General features: G+C 39.9%; 4 protein-coding genes and 3 non-coding genes across 9 annotated transcripts in view; all 7 read right to left on the minus strand.

Moving 5' to 3' along the window:
• The window catches only part of bicdl2l (bicaudal-D-related protein 2-like), a 5,753-nt gene extending 4,262 nt beyond the window's left edge, over positions 1-1,491 (minus strand). The window contains exons 1-3 of one of the 2 annotated variants that reach the window (XM_054730775.2): positions 906-1,491; positions 594-826; positions 7-126 (exon numbers count right to left, since the gene is read on the minus strand). In XM_054730775.2, the coding sequence (XP_054586750.1) occupies positions 7-126; positions 594-826; positions 906-1,296 (744 nt within the window). In that variant the 5' untranslated portion in view covers positions 1,297-1,491. Of the gene's footprint in view, positions 1-6; positions 127-593 lie in introns of both variants that reach the window. The other variant, XM_015961534.3, reaches the window with a different exon arrangement.
• A 1,315-nt stretch (positions 1,492-2,806) lies between these two features.
• Positions 2,807-5,595, minus strand: sumf2 (sulfatase modifying factor 2). The gene is made up of 9 exons (XM_070555847.1): positions 5,405-5,595; positions 5,171-5,327; positions 4,986-5,100; positions 4,865-4,909; positions 4,637-4,787; positions 4,475-4,530; positions 3,866-3,950; positions 3,658-3,799; positions 2,807-3,585 (listed from the first exon to the last, which is right to left on the minus strand). The coding sequence occupies exons 1-9, from the start codon at positions 5,457-5,459 to the stop codon at positions 3,495-3,497; spliced, it is 897 nt and encodes a 298-aa protein (XP_070411948.1). The 5' UTR covers positions 5,460-5,595; the 3' UTR covers positions 2,807-3,494.
• A 967-nt stretch (positions 5,596-6,562) lies between these two features.
• Positions 6,563-14,797, minus strand: cct6a (chaperonin containing TCP1, subunit 6A (zeta 1)). 2 transcript variants are annotated; one of them, XM_015961536.3, is made up of 13 exons: positions 14,540-14,797; positions 13,971-14,034; positions 13,130-13,264; positions 12,837-13,010; positions 11,371-11,474; positions 11,021-11,291; positions 10,483-10,565; positions 10,201-10,297; positions 9,947-10,094; positions 7,512-7,645; positions 7,270-7,372; positions 7,021-7,093; positions 6,563-6,927 (listed from the first exon to the last, which is right to left on the minus strand). In XM_015961536.3, exons 1-13 carry the CDS (start codon positions 14,674-14,676, stop codon positions 6,855-6,857), a joined length of 1,596 nt encoding a protein of 531 aa, XP_015817022.3. In that variant the 5' UTR covers positions 14,677-14,797; the 3' UTR covers positions 6,563-6,854. The 2 variants fall into 2 exon arrangements, with proteins under 2 accessions (XP_015817022.3, XP_070411947.1); XM_070555846.1 differs by lacking the exon at positions 14,540-14,797 and adding an exon at positions 14,458-14,526.
• On the minus strand, positions 7,701-7,837 carry LOC129152563 (small nucleolar RNA SNORA22). Its single transcript, XR_008559144.1, has one exon. It is a non-coding gene; the product is annotated as a small nucleolar RNA SNORA22 (small nucleolar RNA).
• Positions 10,673-10,809, minus strand: LOC129152564 (small nucleolar RNA SNORA22). The gene has a single exon (XR_008559145.1). It is a non-coding gene; the product is annotated as a small nucleolar RNA SNORA22 (small nucleolar RNA).
• Positions 13,601-13,737, minus strand: LOC129152571 (small nucleolar RNA SNORA22). Its single transcript, XR_008559152.1, has one exon. It is a non-coding gene; the product is annotated as a small nucleolar RNA SNORA22 (small nucleolar RNA).
• A 1,124-nt stretch (positions 14,798-15,921) lies between the features above and the next one.
• On the minus strand, positions 15,922-25,173 carry LOC107386882 (protein NipSnap homolog 2). The gene is made up of 10 exons (XM_015961537.3): positions 24,997-25,173; positions 23,876-23,985; positions 23,729-23,774; positions 23,538-23,632; positions 22,194-22,264; positions 20,713-20,853; positions 20,588-20,619; positions 16,949-17,043; positions 16,576-16,659; positions 15,922-16,165 (listed from the first exon to the last, which is right to left on the minus strand). Exons 1-10 carry the CDS (start codon positions 25,086-25,088, stop codon positions 16,101-16,103), a joined length of 831 nt encoding a protein of 276 aa, XP_015817023.1. The 5' UTR covers positions 25,089-25,173; the 3' UTR covers positions 15,922-16,100.
• Between the last annotated feature and the right edge of the window lie 353 nt (positions 25,174-25,526).

Here is a 25,526-nt window from a genome sequence, read left to right on the forward strand (position 1 = left end):
ACTCACGCTCTCCTTGTGCTTGCTCCAGCCCGGTCCGTCTCTGTTCTCCTGCAGTTTGTCCACTTGGGCCTTGAGTTTGATACTTCGTCTCCGAGACAGCTCCACTTCTCTGCGCACTTCCTTAAGCTGTGGATGAAACATGACGACATGAAGATAATCACGAGCCCGATTATAAAAAGGCTCCGACTCCTCAACATTTTATCAGTGTAGACAGAAAGTGCTAATTTAGATTCCTAAGTGAGACCAGTTGTGCCCGCTCACAAACACCTGGACACATAATGAGGATAATAAGCATAAAAACTGTCCCACTAATAATGTTTTCCTGATATTATAAATCTCGAGGTGTCAAAGGAGCATAAAGCATCCTGATAAAATCATCCATCATCTTTACAGTTTTGCTGCACTTTGACGTCAAAGATACTTTAAAATGTGGGAAAACACTGCAGCTTTCATTTGATGCCTTTTATATGTTTGTGTAGCTCCCGGGTGACACTTAAGTCCGTCTCCTCCCAGACTTACAGGTCTGACAAGGTTCCTTGTAGCGTTTTTCAATCTCCTGCACTAATAAATATCTAATAACTTGTTTTTCCTACCGTCTCCGAGACATGCGCCACGGTTCTGCGTCTGCAGAGCGGCCTGCCACTCTTTATCAGGTCTGGGAGGGATCTGTCCATGCAGGACCTCTGGAAGGAGCCCTCTGCTTCACTTGATGCATCAGACTTTGAAGGGTCTCTTGTCCCCACTGAAACCAGCTCCCCTGCGCTGTCTGTCTCCTCAGAATGTGTGACGCTGCTGTCATCAGTGCTCATCTCCTCATCGTCCACTTCTTTCAAACACAAATCACCAATAAGGTCGTCAAAGAGCATGAGATCCTCAGACTTTCCTTCTCCATTGCAGCCACAGACCAACTCTTCTTCCTCTTCGTAGCTTTTGGTTTCCTCCAGATCTTCTGGATCTGTTATGGAGACTTTTGGCTCTGGCTCTGTCTGAAGCATGGATTGAGTGTAGGATGTGGATTTGCTCCTGAACGAGTCGAGCTTTCTGTTCTCCAGTCTGCCCAAGGAAGAGATGAGCTGCTCTTTGGTAGAGGATCGAGGTCTCAGCCTCTCGTTGAGGACTGAGAAGGGTTGAGAGTAATCCATGATCGCCTTGGCAGGAGTAACACTCAGACGAAGTGGAGAGGAATAAACACACGCATGGGAAAAAGAGACAATTAAACAAGAGGGAGGGACAAAGAGATTCATCAGAATGTCGCTTGTCTGGTTTTACCTGAACCACGTGCGACCTTGCAGGCATGATACGATGTGATGTCACTGGAGGCTGTGGTTTCAAGCCATCTGTCTCAGTGTGCTTCCTCGTTTGTTGCTAAACAAACACATGACGCATACACATACCAGAGCAGCCCTGAGACAAAGACGCAAGGTCTCCTGATCCCTTAGATACCATCAGAAATATTAAAGCTTGACGCAAAGCACCTGCTCACTGAGCAAATCAAACACAAGGTTCCTGTGAAGAAAGGAAGGAGTGAGGTAAACAAATTTAAACCCACATGTGTGACTAGTCATGGGTTTATTTATAGTGATGAGAAATTCTCACCACGCCAGTTCTTGTCTTTCTTTAGATGGGGTAACTTTGTGGTGACGGCTACAAAAATTCCCCTGCGTTCGCGAGCAGAGATGAGGCAGGGAGAAACCGAGTAAATGTGTTCGAGTAGAACAGCTCTCTATGATCCGTGTCAGTGCAGCAGGAACACTTAAGTTTACTGATATACTGCAAGGGGGTCTAAACTTTTCAAGACGTGGGTCAAAAAGGATCATGTTAAAAGTCTTTGCGGAGCACAAAAATGTGCTTTTGGATTCTTTTTTCAATTTTACTGCTCAAAGATCTCATAATAGTAAAAAATAAACATTTTGAAAAGTGTGGATAAACATCAACAAACAGCCTGATGAAAAGAAGCATTTCAACATTCTAGAAGTGAGGGCCGCACATAATCACCCCGAGGACCACAGATGGCCCCTGGTCCATACTTTGGACATGCCTGTTATAGTGCATTTTATGTGTGTGTCATCCAAAAACCAGAAAAAAAAAACAACCTGGTTTTCCCTCAAACCTTACTTGTGTCAGCATTTATAAATCAGATTAGCTTATTATGCTGGCAAAACATGCAAATAAGACGGATTTAATCTTTTTTAAACCTTCAGTCCTGGTTCCTCCTTACTTTACTTAAATTCACACATAAAATCCATATTTTAAGGCATAATGATTTATTCTGCTCTAAAATCATTTTACAAGATTCTGCATTTCCTTGCATAATATATTTTTATTTTGAAAAAAATTAAGTTTTTAAACCAATAGAAGAAAATTTTTAGATTTACCAAAAGAACCACAAAGAAGAAACTGCTCATCAAGCACCAAGCTTGGACTGTTAGTCATGTTCAACACTGATCAGAAGGAATAATAATCTGTAACTGGAACACATTTATTATCAACCTCCTACAAATATTCAAATGAGTTGTGTCCTAATATTTTATGAAGGATCTGAGTCATCCACGCTTGCAGAATGTCATAATTCTCAGCATTTTTTCAAATTCAATTCAATTCAATTCAAAAATACTTTATTAACCCCAGAGGGAAATTGATTAAACAGAGCTACTCCAACATGCAGCCACCCAGAGCAGCGCAGTTCCGGAATCTTCCGGAAATGTGTTAACTTTAAATGCTATTTATTAAAATTAAAAGCTTTTAAATGACTCATTTCTATCTTAATCAAATCATGAAAATGTTTCACTGATATTGCACGTTTGACTCTTGAGCAAAAGACATTTATTTAAAAAGGGACGCATTAACATTCATGCGTCACGACGGCTTCACGTTAAAATGCACGAGGCACACATCTGCAGAAGGGTTTCAGACAGGAACTGTGGAGGTGCAAAGCCAAAAAAAAGTTTGCATGATAAAAAAAAAGCATTTGCACAATTTATTTCAACAGCCACATGGTTTACTTTAATCTTGCAGCATCTACCTGTTTGGTTGAAGAAAGTCAAGTGAAAACTCATTAAACTCCACCTCTGCTGTTTTTCTGAAACCACTCGTGTGGTCGCGCTGAAAGGCAGCGATCATTTCGTGAGTTGTTTTTACACAGCAACAGGATACGGAATCAAAACTGGAGTCTAGATTGAAATTCTCAGAAGGGGCCCCAACTGTTGAGTCCAACAAACCTCATGATGACAAAGAAAGGACCCAGAAGGCAAAAACAGGATTAGAACACTGATTTTCTTCTCAGTCACGTCAGTCTCAATAAGAGAAATCTGAGGAGGAGGAGGACTACCACTGAGCGCCCCCTTTCTGTTCAGTTAATTTATTCTGTCCACTGGATGTTTTCCAAGAACCAGTAAAGAATCCAGTTTCTGTTGAGGCATTTAGGATCTGCTTCCCAGCTTCCATTCACTACTGCCTTCTTTATGTCATCCACCTTTTTCATTTACGCTCTGTTGCTATAGTTCTGCTTTGTCTCGTGTCTGTTCGCGGCTTGCAGCACACCTGAATCCCAGGTTATCAGAGGCAGAGTCGGGGGTGTTGCCCATCCTGCAGGATAGAGAACAACAGCCATTAGTGATGACACTACAGGAGAAATTAACCTTTAACTCGGTAACTCACCTGGTTGTGACTCGAGCTTTGTGATTGGCTGATCCGTCCACCGTGTCGATCCAGGAGCCGCCTCGGAGCACGTACATTGGCTGTGTGGCTGGGAAGCGTGTGGACGTCCACTCCCACGTGTTTCCCATCATGTCATACAGTCCTGCAGGATGAGAAATAAAACTGAAATATCTGACTTTTTTATTTGTACTTGCTGAGGAATAATTACCATAATTATTCTGAGGAGGAAATGCTTTGACTGGAGAGGTGCCGTGGTATCCATCCTCTGCAGAATCCACATCTGGGAATTTTCCCTAAAACCAACAGAAATGGTACAACCAGGGTAGAACACAGCAAGTATTTTTACTTGTTTTTCTCATGCTAGTATATTTTTATATTCACTAATGTTACATGGATCCTTAGACAGAGGCATTATCATCGCCAGGAGAAATGAGTTGTAAATTATTACATTAGAACAAGAAATGCACCAGTTTTTGTTCTGATGCATAGCTCTGACCTGTTGATCTAAACCAATTTTATTTTACACCTCCAGTTTGAACTAAGGGACAACGAATACATAACTTTTTTGACCTCCCACAGAACTGCACACTACAACTCACATTCACCCACTCACACACACTCGTTTTGCAGAACGAGGAGGCCACACGCAGTTTAGTGTCATGCCCAAAGACACCAGCATGTGATGGAGAAGCTGTGATGAAAGCAGCGGGGCAGCTGTGACTACCGAGTCGTCCCAGCAGTGAACTCCTCACTCAGGTTTCTCTACATGAAAACAAACAGGGTCACAGTGCAACACAGATTGCTGAACATGGCTGACCTGCCACAGGTTGGTCCTGTTAGGCTGGAACTTATTCCCCCACGGAAACGTCCGACCTGGTAGACAAGAGGCACGTAAACAGAAAAGATGAGAGCATCCGAGTGTCCAACTGAGGGAACATCTGTAATGATCTGTTTTTAGTACCCGTTTTGTGTAATTTACCTTGCAGCCCTCCACGTGCAGCCCACTCCCACTCCTCCTCTGTGGGTAACCTGTTGCCCTTCCACCTGCAGAAAGCTTGAGCATCATTCCAGCTCACCTGAACCACTGGAAAGTCCAGATGCTCCAGGATGCCTGAATCAGGACCTGCAGGCTGAGCAGCAAGAGGTGAAAGTGCTCAGACGTGGTAACGTTTGCAGATCTACACCCATAATGATGTTTGAAACACACCTGTCTCCAAAAGGCTCGCTCTACAGGCAACCACCAAGGAGCCGACTTGATAGAAGGATGAAAACGTGTTAGAAGTCGTTCTTTGTCATATATGGATTTAATAAATGAAAACACACAGTACCTCTATTCTCTGAGTAACTCTGCTCTTCATCTCCCCTGAAACAAAGTCTTGAAAAACAAAACTCCACCCAAAAGTCTCAGCTTCAGTTTTATACTTCTGTGATCTCACAAAGTCTCTGTTGTGAATGAAAAACCAAATTAATGACTCCTTCTTTAACCAGTATATCAGATTTGGGGCTGCATTACCTGAAACGTGCATTTGTAACAGGGTACTTGTCTAAGCTAAAAGGCTGGACCTCCACCTCCCTGATGGGGGACTCTCCGTCCTTCCCATCGGCTGCACTGGTTCCCATCCTCAGCATTCCTCCGGGAATGGTCACCATCGTCCCCAGATTCCCCACGGCTGTCAGTCATAATATTTTAAAACGTCTCTGTGGAAACTTATTTCGAAAATGATTTTGTATGAATATAAGGTCTTACCCGCAGCGGAGTACAAAACCAAAGTAAGTATCCGGAACAAAGTTTTAGCGTTCATTGTTGACAGGCAGTTAATAACCTCGTTCGTTAAATTAAGAATGAACGTAAATACAAAAGTTAAGCATATGTTAAAAGAAGTAATTCTTTAAATTTATTGTAACATTTTCTTCTATTTGGAGACAGTAGCAACTTGTTCGACGTTAAAAGCATCCCGGGTTTAAAGGTTCCGCTCTCTGCCATGGTCCACAAAGCTGCTTCAAAGGGATTGGTTACAATTTTATTTTAATGCACTTATCTTAAAAAAAAAACGTTGGTGTAAAGGCATTTAAGTTTCCGTGTATCTATACATACATATATATATATATATATTAGAAATAGTCTCCTGCAGACATTTCTAATGGTCTGAAATGTAGTGTTAAAGAAAAGGCCAAGCTAGGACGGTTTTTATTTTTTTGTGTGTATATATATATGGTTACTAGTAAATTTAAGTGCTTCTATCACTTATAAGTCACCCAATGGCATGGAAGCAAAATGTCGGATTTCTTTGCAGTGTAAACACCCAGCAGGGATCCAAGCAGTCAGCTGGTAGAACCTCGAGTCAGAACCAAACAGGGTGAAGCTGCTTTTAGCTACTATGCTGCCCACAGAAGAAAGCAGCTTCCTGCCCCAATGCTAGTAATTTTAAATCAAAATGAAAAGATATATTCATCAGCGTTTGAATTGTTTTTTATGATGCACCTTCTGCCACGTCACTGCTCAGCCTTATTGCATTTATATCATATTTGCAAATTTGGTGTATTTTAAAATTTCCAGTTTCATAACACATGGATTTCTTTGTTCTTGCTCCTGGAAAGCACACTGGCTTGCTTGTGTATGAAATGGGCTATAATACATCATGGAGAAGTTGACACATTTCAACATGTTTGTGTATTTACTAGCTCCACCTGCTGTTGGCTTGTAAAATCTCATAAGCCAGTTTTCGGTCAGACGTTTACCACATCAGAGTAAATGTTTTGGAACTACTATGTCGTCATTTGAATTTGGATAGGACAATAACCTGTTTGTTTGAGCCGGATTTGGACCAATGAATGTAGACTTGATGTGTTCAACACCAAAATACTTTTTAGATTAATTCTTCACATTAAAAATAGAATAACCATATTCTTTGGAAGCCAATAAAACCTTTAATGGGTAGAAACAAAAGTGTGACAAAGGTCAGTGCTTTTAACAGAATCTCATAAATAAACCAATCAGTTTTGAGGGAGGCATTGACAAATTCCTGAAAACAAAACATGACCAGGAGAACGATGACTTCTGACTGATGCTGCGATGGGTGCTGTAGGGTTTGCTCTAAGGCTGTCCATCGGCCGGGATGCTTCAGTGTGTCTAGAGCAGGATTGCACTGACTGAACCGCCAGGTAAACAACCATCCATGTGAGTACAGCAACGAACTTTAACCTTTCAGGGACGACATCCCAGCTCGCATGATCTCATCTACCAACAAGATGTTGCTGGCAATCACCGTACTGTAAACAGACACAAGTTAAAAGGGTTGAAAAAAGATTTTCAACGTAATAGCTAACATTTTGCTCCTTAGTGGTCTTCAAAATTTATCTTACCAAGAATGGAGGAGCTGTTTCTTCACACTGTAATTATCCCAAACGCCTGCTTCACCTGCCACCATTGGCTCACCTAAAACACATCAAATCGTCAGTAACAAGCCCCGAGTCTTACTAATGTACTATTTTATGTCTGTACAAAGGTGAACATGTACATAGAGTGGTAAAGTATTTCTAGTTTATTACAATGACTATAAACAAAAGCACTTGAATAATTTGGTATTTTTGACTAAACACTGTGGTTCTGACCTGTGCTGAGGTCAACGCCGACTAGCTGACCAGACTCTTTGTACTCCATCTGCAGCTTCAGCAGAGTCTCCTGTGGGTCATAACCAGAGTTCTGGGCCAAAACCTACAAAAGAAGCAGCAAAAAAAATGTTAACACAGTATGAACATAAATCTGCACCAGTAGTTTTTCCTGTTTATGAAGAAAGTGTCAAATAACTGCAAGGCTTTGTAAACATTAAATGAGGGAAATCCAAAGAATTCACCTTGGGAATGACAAGAAGAGCATCTGCAAACGCCTGGACTCCCAGCTGGGCTCTGCCTTTCACATTGGGCTTGTGTTTCACCAGACCATCTGCCACAGCAACCTCAAATGCACCGGCACCAGGCACGACGCTTCCTGAAGTCATGAACAAAAATGGATTATTTCACAATCTGCCAAGAAAACAATGTTGGTTTGTTCTGATCAGCTGAATACATATAGGAGAGACTAAACTCTCCTAATGCAGAGGAACAGACCAGAGTTGATGTTAGCACAGACACTAAAGGCCAGAGAGAGCCATGTTAGCATCCTTGGGTGTTCACTGTGCAAATAACAGGGCTGGGGGTAAACGATTATTTTTAAAACGATTATTCTGATGATTATTTTATCGAATAGTCGACTATTCTAATGACTAGTTAGACGATTAATCTAGTGATTTTTTTTATTGCACAATTAATAAAAACAAGAAAATCTAAAATAAATTCCTCCAAAAAATTAATAAATTGTTACTGTAAGAGAATAAACACTACAGGCCTTCCATTTTGTATAACACTGCGTTTATTGTGTTGGTTGGTTATGTTCTGGTGACGTGTAGAACTTGGGAGTGCAGGCTGCTGCCTGAGAGGTGGTTGGAGACGGAGTGTCTCCATGCTGCTTTGTTTTGGTCACCTGTGTGTGAGGCGAGTGGTGTTACAATCCTTCCTGGGGAGTTTGGCTCATGTGCAAAAAGGAAGGGAATATAACATGGGATATAAAAGTTTAAATGATCAGGTTTATTTACAACAACAAAAAATCATAAACCTTTCCATCCACCACAGGTTGGGAATAATAAAATTAATTCTGCCTGTGGGGAACTAATAAGTAGGGATGTCCCACTGGGCAAAGACTACAGGGTTCTGGACCAAAATAAGGATTTCCAAAGGTCCAAACTCTATACTGGGTGGTTAAACCAAACTCAAGGTGATACTTTAAACTAAACCGAAAACCCACAACACTCTAAATGTAATACGCCACAAAAAAGATGAACTCTAAACCAAAACGTAACAGCTTATCCAAACGCAAGAAGCTGTTAGCGAAGATGCTAACAGTAACTTTACCAACGTTAAGTTCAAGTTACCAAGTTTAAATAAACCAAAAACACCCAGCAAACAGACCAGGATGGAGGAGAGACTGCTACCACAAAAACAGCTCTCCTAATGTCTGAAAGAAGCTCCTTTATGAAGGGAGAAACGCTCCGGGTGATTTTCTACATCTACGATAGAGACGAAGCAGCTCATCTGACCCCGAAAGTTGTTGTCCGTTGCCGGGAGACGAAGGCGGGCAAAACAAGAAAGGAACCTAGTTGCGGACGGACATTGTTCCGGGTCTTCGGTATTTGGTGGAGATGTTAGTGAAGGCGGAGAAGAGGGCGAACTAGAGGAAAAACAGGCAGATTCCACCTCTATTTACAAACTCCTGGGGATGCAACAAGTGGGCGTGGTGCGTCGACTACCGTATCTGACGTCGACGAATTTTTAGAATCGAGCCGTCGACGCTTCGCTACAGCTCCAGCAAATAACACATTAAAACCATTTCATTTGTGTAGCTTAGGCGGTATTACAGTAATACTGTATACAGCCGGTGTAAAATAGCAACGGTGTCAGTGCCAATACCGTCATGAATACAAACAACAAAAAAGTGCATTTAGGAGACAAGGACTTAAAAATAAAAATACAAAAAATAAATAAATAAATTGAATGTATAAAACAGATGAATGGTTGAATTTTCAGTTTTACTTAAATTGTTTCAAATTTTATCAAATTTCAGAGACGTTGCATAATGCAGACTTAAAAGAAGGGCTGGTAAACACTGAGGTAATTTGTGTAAACAAAAGATGGTCGCAAAAGACGCAGCCCTGCAGATCAAGCTGGAGCTGAAATAACAGCCTGATGTTTGGAGCCTGTTATTAAAAGAGACAACACACTTTTCTGGTGAAAATATGCTGCTAGCCTTCCCCAGATGTTGCGGCTAGCCACAAAGTACCCGTGTGTCTGTGCCACAAGCTCATCGAAGTGGGATTTCAGCTGTCGGTCCACACCGTCCTATGTTGAAACTGGAAAAGGTAACATGCTGGTTTTTCAGATGAAGACTTTTTTTTATAAGCTGTGTTTACTTAAAGTGAATATTATGCGTGTTATGTTGATATTGTTTAAGTGTTTGTTATTCAGTTTCTGAATGGTGAAGGACCAAACCAACAGTAAGGTAATTCCACTTGAGGCTTACGTCATCATTTTTAAAATTAGTCCCGGTAATACCGTACACTGCAGTAAAATGTGGAGGAAGTTGAACGGTATTAAAATTTGGAAATCCTCTAAATGAAATTCAACATAAAAAAATCTGCCAACATATTTTGACAGTGAGATCCAAACATCTAAGAATCTACGATTTCAGATTCCTTACCATCTTCAATAGCGTTCTTTACAGCGCGCAGCCCATCCCTGACTGCATCTTTGATCTGTGTGAGGGTGTGTTTGTTGGGGCCCTTCACCAGCAGGGTGACTGAGCGAGGGTTCCCACACTTCTCAATGAAGGTGTATTTCTCTTCCCCCTGCAGACAGCATTAACAGCACTGAACAAATCTCCCCCAACAACACAAACCCATTATATTCAGGCTGTAGGATAAAAGTATCAAATATAAAAACCAGAACACTCACTAGTGTGTGTTCATAAACCAGACCGGCATGTCCCAAGCAGTCGGGTGTGAGGTCATCAACTGAATTCATGGCAATCCCACCACAGGCGAGGGTCAACCTGCCCCAAAACAAAAAACAGAAATGAGAAATTCAGAACCACCAAGAATGAAGTGTTGTAACCATCAGCACGTTTCATTTAGCAACTAAATGTTTATTAACACAAGGAATGTAATCTTTGACTAATTGCAGAGTAAATAATGTTACAGATATAAATATGGCCTGCTGATTTGGCTCCTTTCTTACCTCTCCATGTTCCTCCTCTTTGCTCTGCGCAGAGCAACAATGCCTTCCTTGGCAAGGGCATCAAGGGAGAATGGGTCAATACCCTAAACCAATACAGGGAGAAAACCAGCCTTTACAATGGTCATTCAATCCAACCAATAATCTTCAATTCTCATTTAACTAAAACAAAAAGGGTTGTTTTAGTGATTTAAAGTGTTCTGATCTGTTGAATACATATAGGGGAGGATCAGAACCTCCTAATGCAGAGGTACAGATCAGAGTTACTGTGGCACAGATGTAAGAGACCAGGGAGAGCCACATTAGCATCCTTGGGTGTTCACTGTGCACATAATGCATCTCATTAAGCCTCAACTTTGGCACAAAAAGCTTAGAAATCAGTAGATGTACACACACACACACACACGCACACGCACACACACTTTTAAACCCACACAGACCTGGACATTATGGTGCATTATTATATCATAGTACTTTATGTATTATAAAAGTTGTAAAAACACAAACTGTGAATAAAGCATGAAGCCTTCTTCAAACACACCTTCTGGTTAATAACGACGAAACCCTTTTCATCACCGGGGCAGACCTTCTTCTTTAGAGCGATGATCTTTTGCACACGATCCTCAATGAACTTCCTCTCTGCAGCCACAAGTTTTTCCCTCTCATCTGCACTCTTGTAGAAGAAGCCAGAGTTGACCTCCGTCTTTTCATACTCCAGGGACACGTTGCACGTCAGAATGTAAGCATCCTCCACTCTCTTCTTCATGTCTGGATGTCGAGCACCGTGATCCAACACTAAACCTCTTATCAGCCTGTGGGGGAAAAGAAAAAATCTTTAGATTTCATACAAGAGCTTTAAGCTCTTTTATTTATTTATTTTTTTAAACTCACTGTGTGTCGCTGTCAGTCTTATGCTTCATCTCCATGATTTCCACCATGTACAGGTCGATGGGTTCATTAGGTTTAGAGATGGCAAGCACAGCATCTACTACAGCCTACAAGGAGAAAAGCTAACATTTACTTTCCAAAACAGATTTAAGATTTAGACACTTCACCCAGCGCTGTTTATTAGTAGGTAAGCTCAAAATTTGAGATTCAAACCAACCAAGAGACATCACCCATTCCCACTAAAGTGTTTTCAGGAGTCAAACACTGTTCTACATCACAGTACCAGCTCTAAAGCAGAAATGCTACAATACCACCATATTTACTGGAGCAAAGCAATAAAAATGTTTACTTCACAGTGAAGTGAAACCAACAAATTCTATGCAAAGCAATCAAACTAATTAAAATGCTGCAGAGACATTGTGCTCTGCATAAGAACATAAAGAAGTGTGAAAGCAGCTGAGGAAGAACTGAATATCCTGCTGTTTGAACATCCTCTTTATGAAAATTAACAGCAGGTGTAGGATTTATAAATGCAATTTACAGATGCCTAAAACTGAGGTAGTTTGAGTACTTGCCAACTACCAAGGCCAATAAGATGTCATTAACTCATTAATTGCAAATGATGACTTAAGTAGTAATTTGCATTTTTTTTTTACTGTGTGGGCGTCGGAACGAGCCCCCGCACCGTGGGAACAAACATCCCAGCTCTAAAGCTGATCTTCATCCGCATACGTCACATGATCTGGATGCAAAGCAAGAATTTGGTCTAGTTCACTGGGCTAGGCTTTTGTATGACCTTCTCCACCACTCTCTTTATTCTGCTCTCCCCACCTAGTCCACCTTCCTCAGGATCCACTGATTTCCCTCTTTCCTACTCACTCTCTTTAACATTTTGTTTTTTAATCACAATTCTCAATTTTTTGCTCATTTTAAGCATATTTTCAACTATTTTCTAAATTCTTTTTTATATTTTTTTGTTTTTGTGAAGCGCCTCGTGATTTTTATCTTGAGAGGCGCTATAGAAATTATATTTTCTTCTTCCATGTGTTAGGAGATCATTTTGGATCGCTGCTGTACAAAAAAAGGTGAGGCGAGAACCGGAAAAGCTTCTGCCGATCACAATTCAACAATGGATTATGAAAGAATGGATAACGCTCGAAGAAGGCAGATTCTTCCTGATGTAAGAGGCGAGTCTACTCTTTGTTTGGGTAGTTTTGGCATTGGCATCATTCTAGAGTGCAACGTTTTGCGACTTAAAAATAAAATAAAAATTTTAAAAATGAAAGCGCTGGCAGCTAAGGGCTTTTCTTATCATGAAACAGCTGGCAGTGAATGAGTTAAAGGGTAATTAGTTATTTGTTTAGTACAATTAAGTTAAGTCTTTTAAACAATAAAAATATTACACTAAAAAACAAAACACCTAATATTAATGGATATTGTTCTCAACACAATTATGCATCTCATCTCACCTCAGTGAGCAGATCTGCCAGCTCGGTGTGGACCTTGGTTCTGAGGGAAGTGCGAGCAACATTTATGAGCGTCTCTCTGTCCATTTCCCTGGTGACCTTCACCTCCTCAAGAACGGCCAACGCTTTCTCTTTTGCTGCCTCAAAGCCCTCTGCAATTATTCTTGGGTGAAGGCCCTGCAGATAAAAAAACAAACATAACCCAAAAAGCTCTTTAGTTATTTCAAAAACACTTCACCAAATTGACTAAAGGATCTCACAAACAGAGCTGCACACGACCAACTTCATACTCTTACCTCCGACACATAGAGGTCAGCCTGCTTCAACAGTTCACCGATGATGAGGACGTTGGAGGTGGTTCCATCTCCTGTGATGTCATCCTGTGCTGTTGCAACTTTGGCAATAAGTGATGCTGTTGGGTGTTGAATTTGCTAAAAGAAATGAAAATTAACTCGATAGAAAAACAGCAACTAATAAGTAGTTAAGCAACAATGAACTGAACTTAATTGTATTGAAATGTTTACTGTGTAAATTGCCTTGAGATGACTTGTCGCGATTTGGTGCGATATAAACAAACTTGAATTTAATTCAAGACCTATTCATAATTAGTCAACGAGTCAGTGAAAACTTGATTTTTTTAAAAATATATTTGCTGATACAGGCATATCAAATTGATTACTTGTCAAAATGACTGGTCTTTGGTCTCATCTGGAGTGTTTGATTAAAAACTTTTTTATCCATATGTGAACTTTCATTATTTGTATAAACATTATTCAGATCTGTTGAATACATGTAGGGGAGGATCAGGCTCTCCTAATGCAGAGGTACAGATCAGAGTTACTGTGGCACAGATACAAGAGACCAGGGAGAGCCACATTAGCATCCTTGGGTGTTCACTGTGCACAATTATGACCAATTAGGACCTATCTCACATCCGAGTGCTTAATACATTATAATTTAACTAGTAACAAGTTTGCTTTATAGATAAATATTTGGTAGCAACGCTTTTTATTTTTGCAAATTATATCTCAGAGTGGTGATCGTGCAATAAAATGTTTGAAACCATCAGCTAAATAACAGATAAGTACAATCTCTTATTTGCATTGTAAGTCATTTCCCATATTGACACCTCCTTACCATCTCATGTAACAAAACGTTGCCATCTTTGGTCAGCTTTATATCTCCTGCACCAGACACCAACCTGATGGTTCACAAAGCAGAGTAATAGTTGCAATATCAGATAATCTTGGCCACAAACCAAAAGGGCGTGTACTCTTTTTGTGTTAGAAGTTATGTTTAAATAGAACCGATTTCTAGAAAAACGACTTATTAAAATGTAATTATCAACCGCGATAAACTGATTTGGGTTAGCGTGCCATCAACTTAGTAAGTTTCAGATCACCTCCGGCTTCAAACTAATCTGCTAACCGGCTAACGCTAGGACGCTAACGTTAGCATAGCGGTATCTGAACAGATAATGACGATGACTGGGCAGGGCAACGAGAAGCCCGTTTTCCAATTGAAGCTATGGCCTTGGCAAACTACCTATTTCAGCGTTTTTAAGACACGGGAAGCTTTGAAACAGTCTTATCAAAACAAACGGAAATATTCGCAAGCACTTTACCAGAAAAAATCTGCTAACTTTGCTACGTAGTGATGCGTTAGCATTGAGCGCGTGCTGCACAAAGAACTCCGGTGGTGCTCACATTTTCATGGTCCCCTTCGGCCCCAAATTGCTTCTCAGCACGTCCTGAAGCCCCCGGGCAGCACTGATGTTTACTGCTAGGGCAGCCTGCGCTCTGGCCACCTCCGCTTTAGGGTTCAGTGCTTTTACAGCAGTCATAGCTAAGCGGCACAACCAGCGAAGTAAAGTTAAAAAGTGTAGCCGGCAAAGGTAACACTGCTCAAGCTCGGACGACTCTAAGAGCGAGTGTGCTTCCAGAAGGCTCCAACACGTGTTGTCGTGCTGCTTTCACGTGAACAGGCGACACTCGGAAATCCAGGCTTTACAACGTAGTTTTTGCTGAACTGATTAAAGCTAAACAAAAGGCACTTACCACAACAAAGGTACTTAATGTATGAAATATATTTTTATTGTTGCTCAAACACGATTGTTTTTTCTCTCTCTGTGTATTGCGTTTTAGACACTATCGAAGGTAAATGCACTGCACACACACGGAAAATCAAGTTCCCATTGTCTTGCTGAGATTTCCTACATTCTATCAATGCACCATAAGTCACACCTTACGAGCTACCGTACTTTTACGTCAACTCCGAGCGTCAGTTACGTACAGTCCGCTTCTGGGGTTGTGTCCTCTTTTTATATGTAATAATAAACAGGCACACACAAAACATAAAAACAATTTCTCTCTATCAGAAACTTAATTTAATATGTACAACTAAAGTTCCTACAGCACTGCATTTTGTCACACAGTTACGCAATTTCTCCCATCCATTGTTTGTCAGCAACTTAAGAACCTGTTCAATTACAGACGCAGGACTGATCATTTCTCCAGCTAGTCTAATATGTCAACGTTTTACCAACATTCTAACCTTTATTAATAAAAAACACAATTGTAACCTCAGTGAAAGGACAGTTACCCAGCTGATATTAACCAACATGTCAAATCTGTTAATGCACAGTAGTTTATTCCGCAGTTAATTGTTTATAATCATTTTAACCACCTTAATCCTCAACACCATAGCTACCGGACCCAGAAGTATCATTAAAACTAAAAAACAAAACAAAACCAAGGAGTCTTTTAAAGGAGAAAACAAGTTGTAAAAATGAACGTTATTTATGTGTCCAGTTGGAAAGTCTTTTCAAACTGTACTTGAACTTCATCGTGTAAGAATCTTCAGATAATTTCATTAATCCCACGAGGCAGACAAATGGTTCTGAAACTTATCCCAGCTACATCTCCTCCTCAGATCGGTGGATGGGAGCTTTGTAAACAAGGCCTTTTTTTTAAGAAAAATAAATGAAAACAAAAACAAAATTCTCTTGAAAAATGCAATAATCTGAAGCCCCCCCCCCCCCCCCCACACACACACACACACACACACACACTAACAGATCCGTAACAGGTTCACTTTGGGATAATCGTTTTGACCTAATCTTTAAGGAGTAACAAAACAGATCAAAGAAGAAGAAAAAAAAGAAAACATTCAGGTTTTGCTGAATAATCCTGGCAGTGCATATTCTGAAGGTTGTTACACACTGAGCAGGGAGGTTGTAGCAGTGGTTGCTCAGAAATGTCACCGTCATTACTTCATGGGTGACGTCTTCATGGGAATCATTATTCTGGATTCCATGTGCTGAATAAGCGGGACTGTGGGATTAAAGAAAAAAAGAAAGTAAAAGTTTTAGCATTTTTAACATCTGTGCTAGGGTGCATCTGATTATTAAAGCAGCAACACTGAGTTCATATTTTTTGTACTGGAGCGGTCACCGGATCTAAAACGGTTAAATAATAATTAAAAAAATGTGATTTTTATCAGGTGATAAATATTATGACAATAAAATCAAGCATACTTAAATTAATTTACAGTTAATAATTGTCCACTTGGTTTAATCTGTGTTTAAATAATGGGTTTAATTCATGATTTTCTTTAGATTAGATTAAATAAGGCAAAAATCTGCAACATGTCAAAAAATAAAAACTTAAAAAAACATTTGAATATATATGTTTTTCCTGTATGATCTTGAGAGAGAAGGTTAAAACAGCAAATGTAAGCTCACCAGTGTAATAAACAACTTCATCCCAACCATCACGGTGCCACGCTGCATTTCTGATGGTTTCTCTGGACTCAAGATCTTTGTAAGCTGGTAGAAAAAAACACAAGTTATTTTTACCTGAACATCAAACGTCTGATCACCAACAATCTTCCAGATTAAAGCGCTGAAAGGCGATCTAATTTTATGATTTTAGTACTTGTCTTTATAAAGTATTTAAATTTTCCAAATTTGCAAATCAAACAAATAAAAAAAAATAAGTGAATCAAAAAATCAAACCCCACAGCATTTTTATAATTGCAACAAAGTGACTCATTTTTTCTGTTATTCAAAAAATAACTAACTAAAAGAAAAAGAAAAAAAAAATACCTCTGCTTACCCCATAAATGGTGAACTTGGTACAAACTTCCAATCTGTGAGAAGAAACCTCCCACTGCCTCTTGGTTCTGCTGACGGATCTCAATTGCTCGAGCCCTGAGGAGCATCGAAGTACATCAAATAAATTAATAATTTAAAATAATTGAACTTGTACAAATTTTAATGCTGAAATTAGACATTCACAAGTTAATTGTCAGTTTTCTTGAAAGATCCTTCCAGCATTTTTGGTTTCATTACCACAAATATTGTAAAAAGCAGATATCTCAGTCACAAATGAAGAAATCAGAAAAAAATCACGCTTGAAAATGTCACAATTTGGGCAACAAATCGGATTGTGTTTAGTCATCTGTAAAGCCAGAAGGACTGTTGACTCACTTATCTGCAAGAATCTGTAAAATCTGATAAAAGAGCAGTAAGGATGTTTAAAAAGGTTATCGTCTTTTTTCAGCATTAAAAATAAACAAAATATTGCAACTTTGGACAGATTTGTTTGTCTAATCTTAAGAAAAGACTGATCAATGTTTAATTTTGTATTAGATAAAATTCAAATAACATAACTACAAAGGGTATGATGTCAACATCAAAAAGCAGCACCAGCTGGTTTAGATAGGCGGTGTAGCCTTAATTCTCCTTTTAACCGGATGTGAAAGTGTTACAAAACAGCTGCTAAACAAACTATGCAGCAATTAGCCACCGTTATAGTGGACGGGTTCTTTTCCACCGACAGCAGAGCGTTACATTTTGGACACATTACAGAAGTGAAGGGACAATATCAGGACAGCCAACTATTGAACATTTCAAAGAATGAGACGGGGTCATGGGGTTGGGAGCGGACAATTCGCCGACCGTTAGCCGGGGTGGGGGGGGTGGTATTAAGTGTATGAATACTGAGACTTTTAGTGCTCTACATTTGATTTATTTATTTCTAATCTATACGGAAGAGGATTAGAGCCACTGACAAGAAAAGAAAAAAAAGAAAGAATTCTTACTTTCTTTTCTCAAGACACGTCATTAAACTTGCGCCCACATTTTCTAAGTTAACACACATTTCCTTTAACAATGGTAGTTTTTACATCTCCCCCCTCCCCCTGCGCAGCGGCCGAAAACTCACTGGTGCTCCTGCAGCCTCTCAGAGTTCCTGCTGATCTAAACATTGAAAGAATTATTTCATTTTCTGTTCCTCACTTCTGATTACCTTCAATGGTGTCTGTTCGTTGCAACCACCAGGTACAAAAACCAACTTTTTATTTGACTATCTATTATTTTCCAGCATCTCCTCTCAATCCTAAAGAAAATCTGCTACCTGGCTTCATATATTTTCACCTCATGAGTTACCTTTGTACTGCAGTTCAGAAAGATCTACCGACCGTAAATATAGCAGAGTGCAGTGAAGTCACTGGAGGACGAAACAGGTGATGCGCTCTGCTCCGCAGCAGCAAAATGCCTCAGGAATAAATAAATGACAGAAAGCATAAAAGAATATGAGCCGGCATGAACGATCACGTGTTAACTTTGTTTTTGAGGTGGCGACACTTTGCTAATGTTACTGTGGCCGTGATCAGGAAGCATCTGTCTGGAGCGCATCAACGATCTGAGCTCTGTGCCTCTCAGATCAAAATAATCCCTGGAGAGTCCACATAGATAATGTAATATAAGTAGAACCAGGATCATTTTTGGGCTCCCCCTGGGTGTGTAAGTTGAGGGCTTCCAGGAGCTCCCTTTAAGCCGGGCGTACACTGTGCGACTTTTTCACTCGCAGCGTTCAGCTTCAGCTCAAACTGTACGACTTCCTCGCAGAGCAGATCTCACGAGTCGTGTGCTCACACTGTACGACCCAATTCTCGCATGCGACCTGACTGCTCACACTGTACATCTGGTAGCAACACGTCGGCCCTAAAATGTGCTAAAAATAGCAGTTTTTACACAACACGTCAGACTTTTTTGTCTTGCCTGTTGTCCTTCGGGAGTGCTGCAGGAGGACACACAGGGATTTATGGGAGTTGGATGAGGAAAACGAAATAAAGAAAGTGAATCTGTGTTTTATGATCAGTTTAATTTGACATGAACACGACAAACACGCTTTCTTGACAATCTTTGTGAGTAAAAAAACGTGTAGAAACAAAAACGAACAGCGTGTGTTATTAGGGAAATAGCGAGCGACCGGCCGGCGTTGATGCAGGATTGCGCGCGCATGCGCCGTGAGCGGTTCTGATACTTTTTGGATCGTAGCTGCTCGCATCTGCTCGCAGCGCCGCTTCAACAGTGCGATACCCTCACGAGGGACGAGCGAAATATTAAACACACCAGAAGTCCCTGCGACCTCACGACTGCTGATCGGCGGCTGGTCACGTGGTGTTAATCGCCTCTCGTAACCCCCTGTACACTACACGACCGCTCGGCGCAAAACTCGCCCCGATGTCGTGGCTTCTCGCACGACTGGAAAATCGGCTCAAAAAAGTGAAAAAGTCGCACAGTGTACGCCCGGCTTTAGCTCACCTATATTTGAATCTTAAGCCCTAATTAAGCCCTGATTAAAACATTAGGATTAGTGTTTAGGTAGGGTGAACATTAGGATTCCTAATGTTTTAATTCACGCATTACCAACTAACAGGAAAGAGGACATGTGAGTGAGTCACCACGGTAGAAAGACCAGCTTGCTGTGAGCGAGCGATCTGTGGCTGATGAGTGAAAACAAAAGAAAAACATTCGGGACTGAAGCTCCGCCAACACCGGCTGGTGACGCGACTGCATTTCTAAATAAAGCATGTCATTTTGGCGGCAAGCGCAGCTCACGGTTCTGGGAGAAAGAACCGGGTACGCCCGTCCCATCAACAGCAGGTGGAGCTCATCGCTCCGCTCATCTCACAACCATAGTGGGAAAAAGCACATTGGCTTGGATTATACAGATGGGATTCTGTGTGTGAAATAACGCCAGTTAAATTATTACTTAAGTGCTGTTTGTGTGCATGTTGTTCAGTAGCTAATGCTATAATAAATATAATCTTTTTTTTTTTTTCATAAACCCTACACACTGTGTGTGATGCGCATTTTGGGAGTGCAGGCGCTGGTTTAGCGTGAGACATTGGAAGTGTGGCGTGAGAGCGCGTGAAGAGGGTCAAATGTGTGTGTCTCACGCTCAGTGCATGAGAGTTGGCAGCCCTGCAATATTGAGTCTACTTTTTACGAGCTACGCTTCCAAAATACGCCAAACTCTGCAGTTTACATCGGGCCAGACAGGAAGTCAATCACGAAAGCAGTGGAAAACATCCAGAAATGTTCCAACTAAAAGTCTTAGATAAACTTACGTTATTTCCTGTGAAACCACCATGGTCGAAACAAAACAGAAAATATACCACAGACCATCTGGGATACATGCAGCTGCCTTTCTCCTTTCTTGTTAATGTGTGGACTTCTGAAATCACATGTGGTGTTGCAATTCTACCATGGTTGTGTCTTTGTGGGACCAGCAGTGTGGAACGATTTCACTCCCATTTTGCGTCTGAAACACTGCTGGTTGGAAAGGAGCTGGTGGGTAAAACGCCACTATTACCTTAATACCACTTTCACATCCGGTGGAATGGAGGCTTAAGTGATTCTACAGTTATTTACTACAATAAATAGATCAAAATAAGCTTCTTACCAGTAGTTTCCCCACTCAATCATTGTTCCTGGCTGAAATTAAGATATAAAGATAGCAGAGAAGTGATTCAAAATGTAAAACTAGTGTTTAGGTAGGGTGAAACATGAGGATGATTTCCAAAGCACCCTGAGCTGGTAGGACCGAAGTTCGTAGATGTTGGGTCCTGATCGCGGGACAGGTTCATTCCAGAAGCTGAATTCCAGGAGCAGCTGGTTCCTACGAGACAACAGCATCTTCCCCCTCTCTGTTCGGTAATCCATGAACTCCTACAGCAGAAACAAAAATGCATCACAGAGTAAATCTGGATTCTCATTAGCTCAAATCATAAATCTGATCAGTGGGATTAAAACAGCAATAAATAACATATATTATTTTCCTACAGTTCAGGGTAAATTAAAATGTCTAACGCCATTTAAAAAAATTGTTCTAACAGAACAGACTGAGTACCTGTACATGAGAAAGCTGTGCTGGAACACTGGCAACCAGTTGTAAAAAACAAATATTCCCCTTGGATTATGTGATGTGTGAAAGTAGGAAAGGTGAGGACTTATTTTACATATATATTTTCATCTAAACTTTTAGTAATAAGTCAAACATTTGTTGTTTTTAAAGTTAAAAACAAAACATAAAAAAATGTTTTGCACATACCTCCTATTTTTACCATTTGTGATTAGGGGTGGGACTCGATTAAAATAAATATTATCTAATTAATCTGAGGCTTTGTAATAATTAATCTTGATTAATCACATTTTAATCGTTTAAGACAATTTGCCCAGAAGCAATTTTGCCTTTATTAAAAATAATTGGCACGTGTAAAATTAACATGTGTTACTGATGAAATGTAAATGGACATGGAACATTGTAAATGTTGTGCACTGAACTGAACACTAGGTGGCAGCAGAGCTCTGCCAACATATTTACTGTAGAGGTGTAGTGTAGAGTTCAGGGGAAGTTCTGCTGATGGTTACAACACAAATACTGTGTGTGTGTGTGTGTGTGTGTGTGCGCTTGTCCCTCCTGCTGTAATACAGTTATATGGATAAAGTTACTGCCTGCCTGCTTTCTACAAACTAAAAAAAAAAAAACCCAACTGTAAATTTTTTTTCTTCTGTTCTTCATTAAGTGCATTTTGTCATGATTTATTGAGTTGTGGGTTTAGTTGCGTTTGAAGCATGTAAAAAAGATTTATATGACCTTGTAGACTGAGCTCTGTAGTGTTTTTAGAGGTGCGGCTTGATGATATTAATTATTGGGGATTTATTTTGATACCAAACTTTTTCAGCCCCCAATTGGGGAAGCTTTGGCTCAAGGAGTAATTTTTCAAGTTGTGAATGCATTTAATTCCCACCCCTATTTATAATTCAACAAAACTATTCCTACTACTATACTTACCAAAGCCACAGGATACAACTACAATTCTGTAAAAAGGTTTTAAAAATGACGGCACATTACAGAGAAAAGTCACACCAGACAGCAGGAAAACCACAGATAAAAACAGAAATCCCAAAACTGGTCTGTGGGTCTAATTAAAGGGCTGCACTTCTAGAAACGCTGGCCTAAAGGTCAGCAGCCGCCGGAGAGCTGAACTAATCCGAGCCCCTGTTACCTTATTCTGCCTGAGTTTGTTCATGACTTCGGTGAGAGCCGGGTATCCTCCCCGATATCTCCATAGGTGAACTAGAATAGAAGGAGCAGAAGAGCCAGAAATAATGCAGCTCTTGAATAGAACTTGCTTTCCTTTGGGCCAGGTATTCCTTCACAACAAAATCTGGTTTTAATTCTCTAGACATCTAAAAATATTCATTTAGAAAATAGGAAAGTCACCCAGGGCTTTTTGCACTTTTAGTGAAAGGAGCATCTAAATTGTTCCGTCATGCAGAAGAGCCTTTGTTAGGGTTCATGTGAAGCCATCAGAGTGTACAGAAAGAAAACTAATGTGCCAGACATAAAACAGTTCACCTTTAAGAATACAGCCTGAAAACAAAGAACCTGTACAGAAAAATAAAAGTCAAAAGTACAGTCTGCCTTAAAAGTTGTGGTTTTCCCATTTCAACCAGAAGTCTTTGAAATATTAAACATTTCATTAAAAAGAACTCTCATTTTCATACATGTCTAATGTATAAATCATTTAAAATAAAGTAAAAATGATGCAAAGTACAATACATTTTCATTTGCTCGTTTTTGAGTAGTTTATTCGTGCTTAATATAAATTGGAGAATGATAACTAGTCCAGCAATTTTGATTTAACAAATTATTATTAGGGGTTCCTTTTGATTTTAACATCTGTCAATAAAACCTTAAAAAATTCCATCACTCATATTTTTAATACATTTGCAGTGGTCTCTCGTAGGAAGGAATGCCTTGTAAGTCATACCCGGGGAAAAAGCTCTGGTGTGTCGGTTTCAGCACAGAGAATTCAGTTGGAGGAGAAAGTAGCTTCAGACTGCGGAGTTTGGAGTCTTATTTCCTGGTATTTGGACATCTAATCCTGGATTGGATAACAGCAACGAGACTCTACATCTGACTTGTTTTGCAACATTAATGTTTTATCTCCACAAATAACTCAAGCCTGAGGGAGTTCTGCTGTGTGGTGGAGTTGCTAATTCTAACAGTTAGCTTCTGCTAATTGAGACGTAGCGAGCCTATATGAGTGAGTGAAAGCAACAGCTTGATGCAGAGTGGACAGGCTTTTCAAATCCTAGAGTTTCACCATCTATTTCTATCAGAGGCTAATGCAGGAACTAGTGCAGGGCACATTTTTCCTGTTCAGCCTGCATGTTAAACTCAGAGTGACCGATCATTTTCAAAAATGAGTAAAAAATGGTTTCTCAGTGAAGGATCTCTTTAAACAATTTATAGTAAAAAAAATACTGAATTCCATTGCTGCTAATTAAGTTGAAAACCTTTTTAAACATTAATTTCCTCTTTCTTACAAGACTGAACTTCTTACCTGCCTGGTCCTGCTCTCCATACCAGGTGTTCCAGGTGCCCACGAGCTCACAGGGATAGTCAGGATTGGTATGAATGGAGGGCAACACCGATTCACTGGGGACAAACAAAAACAAATGTGTAACAAAAATGCTAATTATCTGCACTGCAGTAAACCTTGTCAATGCATCTGAGCAATATTTTGTTTCTCACCAAAGTTGGTTGTAAGCATCAAGGCACTCTGGTTTAACATTATGAACTGTGAAAAAAAATAAAAATAAAACATTTAAAAGCTTTTATAGAATTACTGACGAAAGGTTGGATTTTCTTCTGAACTGCAGCAACTCAAACATTACATACACTGTATTTTGTACAGATTGTTGTCCTCTTTCTTGGCGAGCAGATGAGAGTGAGCGTCTTTTCTCGGATCAACTTTTCTAACAAAAAGTGATTTGAGCCCCGAGAGACTCCTGTGGAGAAATGTTAAAAAAGAAGTTGGAAAAAAACTGAATTTCTTCTTCTACACAGTGCTGCAATGATTTAAAAGTCCTTTTTAAAGTAGTGAACGGCCTTAGAACCATAATAGTGCTACATTACTTCACTTTCATGCAATTCATTTTTATTTTATGCCCTCCAGTCTGGATGTGTTATTATCTGTTATTAGTCTGAAAACTATTAAGTTACACAAAGTAAGGTAGCATTTACAGTCCTTTTCAAAAGGTCACAGACAATTTTGACATTTAAAAATTGTAATTTAATGAACAATGTATCATAGTTAGTGTATGAATTTACTTTTGATCAATTTTAGGATTTCACAAAGTAACATGGTGCTAGGATATAAGCATCTTCACTGATAACTGCAATCCTAAAAAATGTGTTTTGATCTGTTCAACACTGAATTTATCCTTATCCTGTCTTTAAAATGCACATAAATACATTTTCTGGTAAATTAAACCATGTATAATATGAAAAAAAATTACTTTAAGAGTAATGTTACTCTTTAATAAAGCTATGAAGTCGCGTCTCTTCTTTGTGAATTCAAACTTCTTAAATATTTTTTTCTGAACTGTTAAACAAACACCTTTGCTTTTAAGAGTAACCATTTCACTAATCAAAACAACTTCTGATGTGCAGCAGCAACTGTTATGACCTTGAAGATTAATCAGTTTGAGACAAACGGTGCCCTAATTTAATTTTGAGTCAACCAAAATTGTCTATATAAAAATCGCGATGTAAGCTAATCAGATATAACAGCTAAGCTATGTAGTTTTTCCAACTTTATTTCGTTTAGCTTAAAGTTAGCAGGTGATGAGCTATTAGGGTAATGCTTAATAGTTGGTCACAACGTGCCGACGTCAACACGTTAGCCAGAACGCTTAGCCAAATAGCATCACAAAGTTTGTCATTACAACAAAACTCTTAGCACTTTAGGCTCCTTTTGCCCTCCAGTGGGGACTGATATTAATTGTTAAAACTCTAACCTGACAGTAACAGTGGCCGGTCGGCTCGCGTGGAGTCCGGTTTTCGTCCTGTGAAGGCCTCTCGCCACTGTTTGAAGGACTCGGCTCGCCATGTTTTTCCCTTGAAAGCAGCGAAGGGTTGGTGCTTGGCAGGTCACAGAGCAGCTGACACGAAAACACCGGTGAATTTAATGACGTTGGGGCTGACCACAGAGCAGCTTGTGCAATAACGATGGTAGTTCATCTCATACGGTGTCACGTGGTTAGTATTTACGGTATTTAGCTCTCAGTTGTGGTTCAGTGGGTCTCTGCCTTGTTGTTTTTTAAATTCTTGAGGGTATTTATGTTTTAAACCACGTTATCTCCTTTTTTAAAATTTTTATTGACATTAGAAACATTGACTCAGATGTCACCCTAAATTATCTCTTCAAACGAAAATAAAACGAATTCCTAATTGTTTAAAAAAAGTGACTGCAAAATGCATCTTTAATCAGCCATCCCAAGTCTTTTTGAATCTGCAAAACTTTACAGCTGACTTTGTATTATCTTTA

This window comes from Nothobranchius furzeri, chromosome 10 (genome assembly GCF_043380555.1).
Source record: "Nothobranchius furzeri strain GRZ-AD chromosome 10, NfurGRZ-RIMD1, whole genome shotgun sequence".
Taxonomy (NCBI): domain Eukaryota; kingdom Metazoa; phylum Chordata; class Actinopteri; order Cyprinodontiformes; family Nothobranchiidae; genus Nothobranchius; species Nothobranchius furzeri.

Coding starts and splice junctions, on each gene's coding strand:
- LOC107386882 (XM_015961537.3), bottom strand. CDS start 25,088: ATGGCGAGCCGAGTCCTTCAAACAGTGGCGAGAGGCCTTCACAGGACG. Junction 23,633..23,728: donor GATGCTTACAACCAACTTTG/GTGAGAAACAAA, acceptor GTTTGTCCCCAG/TGAATCGGTGTTGCCCTCCA. Junction 16,660..16,948: donor CCAAGTTCACCATTTATGGG/GTAAGCAGAGGT, acceptor TTTTTCTACCAG/CTTACAAAGATCTTGAGTCC.
- cct6a (XM_015961536.3), bottom strand. CDS start 14,676: ATGACTGCTGTAAAAGCACTGAACCCTAAAGCGGAGGTGGCCAGAGCG. Junction 13,011..13,129: donor CTGACCTCTATGTGTCGGAG/GTAAGAGTATGA, acceptor TTTTATCTGCAG/GGCCTTCACCCAAGAATAAT. Junction 10,298..10,482: donor AAGAGGAGGAACATGGAGAG/GTAAGAAAGGAG, acceptor GTTTTGGGGCAG/GTTGACCCTCGCCTGTGGTG.
- sumf2 (XM_070555847.1), bottom strand. CDS start 5,459: ATGAACGCTAAAACTTTGTTCCGGATACTTACTTTGGTTTTGTACTCC. Junction 4,910..4,985: donor GAGTTACTCAGAGAATAGAG/GTACTGTGTGTT, acceptor CCTTCTATCAAG/TCGGCTCCTTGGTGGTTGCC. Junction 3,586..3,657: donor AAAGCTCGAGTCACAACCAG/GTGAGTTACCGA, acceptor TCTATCCTGCAG/GATGGGCAACACCCCCGACT.